Source organism: Amphiura filiformis, chromosome 10 (genome assembly GCF_039555335.1).
Source record: "Amphiura filiformis chromosome 10, Afil_fr2py, whole genome shotgun sequence".
NCBI lineage: Eukaryota > Metazoa > Echinodermata > Ophiuroidea > Amphilepidida > Amphiuridae > Amphiura > Amphiura filiformis.
The window spans coordinates 41,763,417-41,775,630 of record NC_092637.1 but is presented as its reverse complement, the minus strand read 5'-3'; the positions used below and the strand labels follow the sequence as shown (position 1 = coordinate 41,775,630).

At 39.1% G+C, this 12,214-nt stretch overlaps 1 protein-coding gene across 1 annotated transcript in view; it reads left to right on the top strand.

Moving 5' to 3' along the window:
* The window catches only part of LOC140162879 (huntingtin-like), a 116,672-nt gene that overhangs the window by 63,217 nt on the left and 41,241 nt on the right, over positions 1 to 12,214 (top strand). Inside the window, 7 exon segments of the mRNA XM_072186183.1 lie at positions 2,019 to 2,348; positions 2,804 to 2,924; positions 4,807 to 4,929; positions 5,451 to 5,900; positions 7,778 to 7,958; positions 9,223 to 9,285; positions 10,640 to 10,951. Of these exon segments, the coding sequence (XP_072042284.1) occupies positions 2,019 to 2,348; positions 2,804 to 2,924; positions 4,807 to 4,929; positions 5,451 to 5,900; positions 7,778 to 7,958; positions 9,223 to 9,285; positions 10,640 to 10,951 (1,580 nt within the window).

Sequence of the window (12,214 nt, the reverse complement as noted above, 5' to 3'; positions counted from 1 at the left end):
GGTCTTTTCTTCCAATCAATTTCCCAACATTGCTTCATCAAATCGACAATTGGCTTGGGACAGTTTGGGGGAATTGGGGGTCGTTCACTGTGATGGCATATTCTCCAAATGAGATTGGCAGGTACCTCCCAACCTTCAAACGGAATATCTGTCGTCCAAAGTTCCCAAACAACCACTCCATAAGCATAGATGTCATATGTAGGGGAAAGGATGTTCTCTCGCAAAAGTTCTGGAGCCATCCATGGATATGATGCTCTGTCTGTTGCATTGGTCATAGTAGCATCTAGATTTTTGGCTAAGCCAAAATCACACAACTTCAAGACGTTGCCGCTTGTGACCAAGTAGTTCGGGGACTTAATGTCTTTATGCACGACGTGCATCTTCTTAAGATACGCAATCGGTCTTCCCGCTTGCTTTGCCCAGTCGTAAAACCGCAGACCCAAGTGCTCGCCACGATGTGCATTGAGATATGATCGAAGTGACCCACCGTCACAAAACTCAAGAATGATATTCACATCCACTCCATTATCCACCATCCCAATTAGCTTCACAATATTTGGATGGTCGAGTTTGGAGAGAAATTTCAGCTCGCGTTGCCCTTCCTCGCTGTCGACCAATTTAGCCGCAACCTCTTGGTTTTCCCATGTTGCTTTATATACAGTACCAAAGCTTCCTTGTGCGACCCGTTTCACAAGTGTCAGTTTCTCTTTTGGAATAGTCTTCACAAGTGTCAGTTTCTCTTTTGGAATTGATCCATATTCCATGATGCTGCCTCTAGTGTAGCTCTGTTTGAGGTTAAAATCTGTTTGGTTTGTCCATAATTACTCAATTGGATTTTGTCTTGAATCGTAGCCTATGAAAATATGGTTAATCTCAAAAATCATGATATGGCGCCAAATATTGTGCAGTTATATACAGCTTGCAGAGCAGTTGATAACCAAATCATGATTGTTTACTCTTATTGATATGAATATGCTATCATGTTTACTGACATATAGATTGTGCACTATTTTATGTCCTTTGTACCCTGTATGTACTATACTGTAAAAGTGGAAATTTTTTGGGTTACATTTATGTTTGTGCTTCTCCCAATCTAAGCAGCTACTGTAAAAATAGCAACCCACAAAAATACCCATGCATGTATTGACTGCTCATTGCTAGAAGTGGGTAAGTGCAATAGCTGCCATGTGTACATTTAGATGAGTACAAATAATACTGTGTGTAATTTGCCAAATGTTTACATAGCAGCTATTGCACTTACCAGGCGATATGTATTCCTTTTGTGTATAGGTCAGTGTAATTAAGCTAAGAATTTCCAACAAGTGAAACAGTTGGAAAGAAGCTACACACAAACAATTAATTGCACAAACATTTCCACTTTTAATAGTTTATCTTTACCTGTCTGGTGCACTGAAGGGAACAAACTTGTTTACAAACTTTTTTTGATACCAAGCCAAAGGCTGCTATCATGAAATTGAGTTATTCGCGCCCAAATAGGGAGCGAAAAACAGTGTAATGCAAACTTTGTGGTTATAAAAGTTCATAATTTTGCAACCAAGGGTATGCGCCAATGTAGGGAGCGAAAAACAGTGTAGTGCAAGCATTGGGATTATAAAAGTTCATAATTTTGCAACCAAAAATGATTCAAACAGCTCTACCATCATGTTGACCTAATTAGTGTCCTGAGCAGTGGTGTTGTCAGGAAGAGTGGGGGGGGGGCATGGGGAGATTTCCTCACAATCTTAGGGTTTGCACCCCTTCCCCTTTTCCTCCCAGTCAAAATAAGACATTGAAAAATCTCCACTCTTATGTCAAAAATGCCAAATTTTTGGAATTTTTCCCACTAAGTTGTCACCCCCTCAGAAAAAAGTTTCTAGTTTATAAATTTTGTTTTAAAAGAGCACTTATTATTTACTATACTTGTGTGTATCTTGTGACAAAGAACACAGTTTATATGCATTATTGTCAACCTAATTTACTATCAATATGATTAAAATACACTTTTCTTTCTTTTTCAGTGCAATCCATAGAAACTCGGCTGCAAGCGGTCTCTTCCTCCGTGCCGTCAACTTGCGCTTCAGCCACTACCACGACCCATGCATGGTGAAGCGCACTCTACAATCCCTTGAAGGCATCCACCTCAGCCAATCAGGTGTCCTACTCATGCTGCTTATAGAACGGTTCCTGAACACGCACCAGCAGGCGGTGTCGCGGTTGTGCGATTCCATTGCGTGTCGTAGGGTGGAGATGATGCTTGCAGAGAGGCTGGAGGATACGACAAACCACTTGTCATTGGAGGATCTGGAGAGGCTGGAAGGCAATATGCAAAGTCATAAACTGGATAAAAGGTATGGGTATATTTTAACAAGGTCCTTCAGTACTGCTCTTCCTGATTATCGCGTAAAAAGAAGTAACTGGGTCAACCGATGCTACGCAGATTGTTCGGCGAATGAGGTGCCGATGTTGTGGTGACACGATTCAATTATGTGTTTACGCTATAAATAGTGTGAAATCGGCAGACTGCTGAAGGACCTTTCCAAATACTATAGGTTTAAGAAATTTTGACACTTCTGTATAATCTATTGGGCTCTAAAACAATAGGATTTACAAAGGTCAATAAGGTGCAAATGTAGTTTTGTCTGAAATGAAATGAAGTAAATTTCACCTGTTTCTAAGTATGTATCCTAATTAGCTTGCTTCCAAGAATAAGAACATGGGCATATTTAGCAAACATTTTCTGATGAAAGACAATCTATGTGTATTAAAGGTTACCTTGACTTTTTTGTTTTGTTTTTGCTTGCAGACATCCTAGGTTATACTCACTACTGAGTAGATTAAAAGCAGGGTTAACTCGTCATGAGCCTCACAACTCACCGGCTTCCAAAGATCTCAAGACAGAAGACTTCACTGTCATGCCAAACAAGGTAGGTTCACATGATCATTTGGGTTAGTAAAAAGTATTTGGTTGGGTTAACATATGAACCAGGTTATTCATTGGCTTCCCAAGATCTTAGGTCGGAAGAATCCATTGCTATGCAATGGACAAGGTAGGTTCTCATGTTAATTTGGGTTGGTAAGAAGTAGGGTTGGACTAACAAATGAACTATGCCACTCACAGGCTTCCAAAGATCTCAAGACCGAAGACTTCACTGTGATGCCAAAACGGGCTTAGCTAGAAATCGAGGTTTGCTCGTCATTTGAATAAAATTGCCTGTCCTAATTTGACCTTGCAAACATTTACCAGACTCCTACAGCCCATTGGTAGTTCAATAAGATATGTGTTGCTATGGCCTTATTTTGCAAATCTGGTGTGCTAAAAAGGTCAATAGCTTTTCTCAACACCTACAATTCTAATGTAGCATCTTGTCAAAGGCATTAATGTTGCCCGCCCCTGGAGCAAAGTCCCCATCTAAAATGACACACAGACGGGTAGCTAGCTAAGACACTGATGCCAAACAAGGTAGTAACACCCCCAGGTACTACAAAATACTACATTATATGTGCACTGCACGTGTATGCATCCCATGTGGTATGATTGATACAATCACGCTAAGTGATATATACGGAGGCTTTCATTGGCCGGGCCAGCGAAAGACCTGTGGCTACCAGTCGCTGACCTAGTGCTTGGCACGCGAGGGGTCTTGGATTTGAATCTCGACCAAAGCAAACAACTTCTTTGTTTTGTCTCTTTATTCCTATAATTCCTTCTTTCCCGTCCAGTCACCAAAAATCCCTTGGGGCATTAGGGTTAGGCCAAAAAAAAAAAATTGTTTGCTTGCCCTCGAATGGATTTTAAAAATTGGGTCTGTCGGTCGGGAAAAGTTTTTTTTTTTTTTTTCCTGTTTCCCAGAAACAGACATGGCGAATACCGAATCGGCGAATGCAATTAATGGTTCAAGCATTTCCATAGCAGCAACATCACGCCATGGTCCAGCATCTGTGCTCGCCACTTGCACCTTAAACAATTGTAGCTCTTCTACATGTAGGCCTTCTGCTTTTCAAAACTATCATATTAATCAGCGTGTTCGGTCTCTTGCTTTACCTGTACAGCTAGCGCTACTCGTGTTGTGTCCGCCATGTTTAAAGTGAAATCATATTTATACCGAGCGATTTGTGCTCTTAATAAAAGTAGCCTCAACAAACATGTTGAAAAAAAATAGTGCAATGTTACTTCCTAGTCGATACAAACAAATATCATGAATCTAAATATTTATAAACAAGAAATGAATATCTGGTACAACTGTTTTCAAATTTTATCTACTTTTACCATATTTTAACATCTGCTATATTGTATCCATTCTTGCACGATAAATAAAATAAACTCATCCCTAGATGCGCCGTCCGAAATGTGCAGGTGGATAGCAAATTGTATTAGAGCTTAGACGCTGAGGTGGTATACGAAATTGCGGAACCCGACAGTCGGGTACAGCGGACACGTAAACATGCAGGATATGGTATTTTACAACGTTTCTTTTAAAGCATCGGTTTTTCAGACGAAAAATACATGCCATTTTTGGGAAAATCGCAAAAAAACACCTTTTTCAAAAAAAAAGTTCTACGGTCGGGACTGCCGAGACGGTCGGTCGGACGAGGGCAAGCAAACAACTTTTTTTTTGGGCCTTAAGAAAACGTCATTGTAATAATAATTAATGAGATGAAGTTTGCTGCAGGGTTCAGCCAGAGCTTCTCTTCAACTTTGGGATTAGAGTGCTTGTTCTCAACAGCTATGCTACACTTACATAACTCATTCTTATTCATGTTATGCATATTTCTGTTCATTGTTCTTTCTTTTCTTAATCCATATAGGAATGGTTCTTATCTGTGGTACAAGACTGTTGTCATGGCAACAGAGCAGTATCTGCTCGTGAGTGTTCCTTACTGGTTGCTCAACTGGATCCTCAGGACATACCAGCAATAATGAAACATGAGGTGAGCCAAATATATCACAATTTTTAATATAATTTAATATTGTTTTTTCCTATCAAGGAATATAATGATGTCAAATTTTGAACTGATCTGTTGTGTAGTACAGAGATATGTTGAACAAAAAGTATTGTATGATGTTACTGTTGTTCCACCTATGGAAGGTGGTATGGTTTAAGTGCTCAGCCAAAATGGAAGTACAAAAACATATTTTACCAATGGTTATTGATGGACCTATTAAGCAAAACGTCTTACCCAGAGCACATTTTCCTACCCACATTACACAATACATTCCTCTGACTGAATACGCAAGTCTTTTTCTAACCAGTCTACTGAGGCATGTGAAGATAGCCATGTTGGTATCCTATGTGTGACAACAATGAAGGCCTATTTGTGAACATCTTTATAATTGACATCTTTTAATTATCTGGTGCAGGAAACCTGTACAAAACTTAATTTGTATGAAAAGTCAACTCCATCCATTGTGTTTATCAGTTTGTGTTTATTTGATATCTTTTGTATTGCAGGAATTTAGCTGTTCACTTCTCAAAGACTCTATTGTTGTAGGCCTGGAAAGGACCAAATACCAATTACAAATGCCTTCTTCCGTAGACACATCGCAAATTGTGCCCGATTCTCAGGAAGAGCGCCCTCATGCCATTGATAGACCACCTAAACCTCTTGTACTAGACCCTCTGCTACGGACTGCATGCACCACGCTGCTATCTAGAATACACAATATAGTAGCGGCATTACCGCCGCAGCACAGAGTGGTCAGGACTGATTCACGGAGAGAGACTGATCGTGTGTATCGTGCTAAACTGATGGAGTTCTTCCAGGATGGCGGTTGGTGCAATACGCTGTATGATTTGGCAGCGGCTTTAGTGAAATATTTGGTGTCGGCACGGACGCTACAACAGAATATACCAGCTGATAGGCTGGAGGATATAGGACAATTTGCAATATCATGTTTAGAGGTAGGTCTTTTTTGTCCTTTTTCTTACAGGTTCTTTCTTCTTTCTTTCTTCTTTCTTTCTTCTTCTTTCTGCCGACCACTACATTTGCTCTAGCACTTACATGCTTACACCGATGTTGACCTAACTTTGTCACAACCATCATTGACCATGCCCCTACACGTCATATGAAACTCGTGGGGTCAAAGGTCACGCAGGGGAAAAAAAAAAAAAAAACGTGATTTCAACTCAAAATGCTTCTTCTCTCACAGCTTCCGTAGGGCAGTGACACCACTTGCCCACATGCATTGTTATTATCTTGTGTCTATGGGGTCCTCACAGATTTGGTGTCAAAGGTCATTAAGGGTCACTTCCGTATAAAACGAAAAAACTTCAAATTTTTTTATTTGCTAAGAAAAACATAGGACAGTAACGGTATGTTCACACATAAATTGTAGTTACCCTGTGTATATGTGGTATTTTTTAATTTAGGGTCAAAGGTCATTAAGGGGCCACTTCGGTATAAAAACGAAATACCTTTAAAATGCTTCTTCTCCCACAAATTACGTAGGACAGTGACACCACTTGCACACATGAATTGTTATTACCCAGTGTCTATGGGGTCCTCACAGATTTGGGGTCAAAGGTCATTAAGGGGTCACTTCCGGTATAAAACGAAAAACCTTCAAAAAATTTTATTTGCTAAGAAAAACATAGGACAGTAACGGTATGTTCACACATGAATTGTGGGTACCCAATTCATATGTGGTATTTTTTTATTTGGGGTCAAATGTCATTAAGGGGTCACTTCCGGTATAAAACGAAAAACTGTCAAAATTTTTTATTTGCTTAGAAAAACATAGGACAGTAACGGTATGTTCACACATGAATTGTGGGTACCCAATTCATATGTGGTATTTTTTTATATGGGGTCAAATGTCATTAAGGGGTCACTTCCGGTCTGAGACGAAAAACCTTCGAAATGCCCCTTCTGCCACAAGTAACATAGCAAAGTGGTGCTACATGCACCCATGCATTGACATTAGCCAATGTCTATGGCCGTTTCATATATTTTGGGGTCAAAGGTCGTTAGGGATAACAACACGGCTGTGTTCGTGGGTTAGACCACAGCTTAGTCTAGTTAACCTTATACCCTAACACTGCTACAAACTACAAAATACTATGCACTGCACATGCATGCATCTCTCAACCCTAAGTGATATACAGTAAGCAAAAGAATTAAGGTAGCAGTTGTGTTCACCCCTGTATATCCTAAATAATGACAAATGTGTCAAAATTAAAACAAGCAACCGATGCCTGTACTCTTTAGCTCGGATTTAAGACCTTATTTGTTGAAATTGGTTAAGAATTAAAGAAACGGTGATCCAAAACCTAATGACGATACGAAATAAAAAGTTGCACTTTTGTGTTTTAATCAATGAAAGCACGACTCTAGTTTTTCGTGCTAATCAATGAAAGCACGGCGCTAGGGCATTCAATCAATAGGGCATTCAATGTGGCAAACTGCAACTTTTTCATATGCATCTTCCTTGGGTTTTTGGATCGTCGTGTCTTTATTTCTTGAACAATTTGAACAAATGAGGTCTTAAATTCGAGCTAAAAGATGCAGCTATTGGCTGCTGGTTCCAATTATGACAGATCTGCCTTTATTCAGGGGGTGAATGTAACTGGTACCTTAATTATTTGGCTTACTGTATATGCATGGTTTCGTTGGGCAGAATCACTTGTGGCTACTGTTCGCCGACGTAGCGCTTGGCATGCAAGGTGTCTCGGGTTTGAATCCCAACCAAAACAAGCAACTTCTTTTTTCATCTTTCCATTTCCCCAAACCACTAAAACTCAAATAATTATTCTAAATTTTGTCCTCCTTTCATTTCTAGGTTACTAGGTGGTTACTAGAAGAGAGCCTTCATGGTGTGTCATCTAATAGGCTGCAAGTATGCATGGAGTGTATGGCATTAGTACTACAGAACAACCAGTTATGTAATCTGACAAGTCAAGCCAGTCATGTGACATGGGTGTGTGCAGCGGTGAGCTGTGTACATTACATCACAAATGCAGGTGAGGGATAATGTCTAAATATCAAGCAACTATACTTTGATCAGCTCGTAATCGGCAAGAATTGTTAGGCTCTTACCACTACGCTGAAAAGGTCCATCATTGTACCTGTGGAAACTTTGTTGCTTGTTATGGTTCTTGTCATGAAATTTTGATTAATAAAATCTCTTCAACTAGAAAACTCATGTTTTTGGTTAGATGGAAATACAGACCAAAAAAACCAAAATATTTCGTCACTGGGTGGGAAAAACCTCATATGTACTTTTTGCCCTTGAACATGGATGAAGCAAACCATTCAATATAAAGTATACACCTACAAGGCTTTATCCATTTTCAAGGGCCAAAAGTAAATATGATGTGTTTCCTGCATGCACTTTTGGCCATTGAACATGGATGAAGCAATCTCTTCAATATAAAATGTACACCTAGTAGGCTTTATCCATGTTCAAGGGCCAAAAGTACATGAGGTTGTTCCCGCCCAGTGACGATTTGGTCTTGAGCTGGGTTGATGACCTAAGGTTGTCTGGAAGTAAGCTGACGAGGAAGTTGCTTGACAAACCTATCCCAATAATGTGACAGTTTAACTCTAATGACCCTGTTCAGGTGGAGAGATGGTTGTTCTGTTTGTAATACCCACACTGCTTCTATGACCCCCTGATCAAACCAACAGGGTGTTAAACTGTCACATGGTTGGAATCGGGTCATCAAGTAATTTCCTCACCGGCTGACCTCGGACAACCGTAGGTCATCCACCCAGCTGAAGACCAATATTTGGTTTGATTTGAGCAAGAATTGGGGTATTCGGTTCCACTCGGAATGTGTTCGAGACAATCGTTGTCTTGTGAGTGTGATATCGCATACTTAACGCAGAATCATTTTCATTTGTTTCCGCCCACCGTCGGCAAGGACCCGAATACCCCCAATTTTTCTCTCTTAGCTGATGTCGCTATTGTACGTGGCGGTACAGGAAATCTGGGTTCTCTGGTTTTATTTCACTGGGTTGACCAGATTTTATTAACCATAATCGAGATGAATGGGAGTATAACACAGTGCCTGTCATGAAAGCCTCTCTACTCTTTAAAGTGATTAAATGCTGCATACATTGTACATGGAGAAAGCTTAAAATAAAAGATCCAGAATAAAAGACAAATTAACAACAAAATAAAAATTCACCGAATTCCACTCTGAGTATAGTCCTGTAGTTCTGTATCATTGAAAGGCAAACCTAGGCATGTATAGATAATATTTTGTGTTTTTTTTCTTATAGTGTGTGATGAGAAAACGGATAATGCTGATTCAGCAAGAGGGGAACTTGGTAGTCTGTCAAAAGGTAAGACTTAGTAAGAAACCTTTTTCAATAAGCAGACACTCCAGGAAAACAAGATCTTCTCTAATTTAATTTTGTATTTTGTAATTTCAAATTTGGTGCACTTAAAAAACCCAACAGACCTGTTGTATATTTTCCCGACTGGCCCATTTGACCTGTTGTCAGAAAGTACTTTGCACTTTGGCACTACATGTCTAACAAAAGTGCCTCTTTATTATGCACTTCAATTCTGTCTCTTTAAATGAGCTTTTAACCCTATTCTATTACCCTCAATCATGGCACGAAATGGCTTAATATGCATGTAAAAAATTATTTGCACAAATAGGGTCTTATCTTTTAATCAGTTTTGATAATTTATCACTTCTCTTTCAACAAAACACCCTTTTTCCTAATATAACTAACATTTTGACATCATAAAATGATTTAACTTAGAAAACTTGCATATTTTAAACATTTTTTTGGCCCAATTTTGCTGTAAAAATAGCCCAAAAGTGTCCATAAACTTTTAAAATATAGTTTAAGTAAATCGGATTTCTTTGTATTATATTTAGAAACCCGCCAGTGAATTTAAAACTGCATGAAAATGCCACATTGATGTACTCATACACTTCTAAAATGTAAATCAAAATATTTTTTTCATCATATTTGGCTATGAGCTCATTAATTATTCATGAGCTAATTTGCATAAAATTTACATAATTAATTATTAAACTTGTTTTTCTAAAAGCTTGAAGTCCAAGCTTGCCATTGGTATGCCACTTACTGGTTTTTACTCAACCGATAACACTGCAACACAGTAGTTAATATGTTACCTTCACACCACTCAAATATTTGTGGGGGTAATAGAATAGGGTTAAATGTCTGACAAAGCGATTTCAGCCAGGGTCGTATGGGCAAGTTGTTGTCAGAGGCTTTTGCTAACACCATGCAGGGGCAATTTCTCATGAACCAGTGCCAATTTGTAATGCTGTTTTTTTTTGTGTACATCCAAATAAGCACAAGAAGGGTTAAAACAGACTGCAATTTTCTTATTTACTTGACCCTTGACTTCCATATTAGATTGCTCCTGTTATAGATATTTTGAAATCTAGGATATTGAGTGCAAACACTTTATCCAAGGACACAGTAAATGGTGACATAATACTCTTCATTATTTTGACATATAGGCATAAGTCGATTACATTCACAAATTTGAATGACGATTGTGAAGACAGAAGTATATTGTTTTCAATAATTTATTTACAGCATAACCAAAACAGCTGCACCCAGCTGTGGGGAAACAAACTGCTGCATATCATGTGACAAAATGTTATTATTTATTTACAAAACTTAATTTTTATTCCTCCCCACTTGACAGAACCAGAAGAGTTCCAACAAGTCTGCCGCCAGACCGCCGAGCTCATTGAACTCCTACATCTTCCATCTACCTCAGACAGCAGTATACTCTCAACAATCCCACAATTCCTTCAGAAACCACTCAGGAATGTGGTAGTAGGTCTGGCCAGGCTGCCATTGGTTTACGGCTATGCCAGGACTCCTCCATTTGTGTGGAAATTGGGATGGAATCCAAGTTTGAGGGGAAATAGTCAGGATATGCCGCCATTGCCGATGGAATATCTGAAGGAAAAGGAAGTGCTGAGGGAGTTTATAGTCAGGGCAAATACTATAGGTAAGTTGAATCAGGAATTCAACTCATTCATTAGGTTTCACTACCGGACGAGAATTGTTCAAAAATTGAATTCCCTCTTGAGGTTGGTATCTGTCAATGAGTTGACTAGATCACAAAGATGTCATTATAGCTAGAGGCAGTATATAACACAAATGGGTCAATGAGTTACATAAAAATGACCTTGTGTAGCATTTAGTTCCCAGGAAGCGAGTTTTGCCAGGGCAACTTGTGGTTAAATGTTGATCCCTCACTACAACAGTTACTGTCGATTTGGTTGAAAAAGGAGGTGAGGCATGATCAATTCTGTTCAGGTTGTGAAACCTAATGTTGATGACATAATGTGCTTGATGTATTTATATATAGGCCTATTACATAAATGTGACATGATCAAGGGGACCGGGAATGAGTCACATATGTCAGCAATTTTCATTAAGAAGTTTTTTACATCATTTTCTGGCAGTTTACGAATGCTACATTTTGATCTGGAAATCTGTTTACCAAGTTATGAGTAATTTATCAATGGCTGAAAACAATATAAACCAAAAGAATTCGAACACTGTTTCTGCCAATATTTCAAAAACAATATTAGCAACATTCGACGCATTCCCCTTGATCATGTCACAAATATACACTTTGATAGAAGAAAACACCGCAGAAAACATCGAACCCTCAACCAGCTTTGAGAGAAAGGAGATCTGTCGGATACGACGGCTCACACCATCATCAAATCCACAGCCCCTTGCGAAGTTTGGCAGAAATCCATGCATAACTTGATATTTAAATCAGACAAAAGAACTGGGAAAAACCCACACTTTATCAGCTAAAACAGAGCCATTCAACCATGAGGTTCTTGTGAGATAGTACTTCCATAGGTTGTGTCGCATAGGCGTAGCGTATATGCTTTAACTAACTGAACTGCACAACAACGCGATGCGTTATTGCGCGTGTATGCCCCAGCTGATTCGGCCCGGTCAATTTGTTTTATTTCGTGTTTAGAAAATATATATCATAAGCTTTAAAATGGTATATCATTTGACTTCAAACGATATCCAGAAGCGGGGTTATGGTTTGTTGTTATTGTCTTCAGCAATAGTATTATTGATTGGTTTGATGAGATACTTGTCGCAATGAATTGATATAGCCAATAGGGCTAAATTCAATCAACACAACTGTGACGCAGCCTGTTTGCTGTGTGAAATAGCTGAAGAGGATGTGATGCATTTTCTTATCAAATGTCCTGCACTTACTGAGCAACGCTGTTAC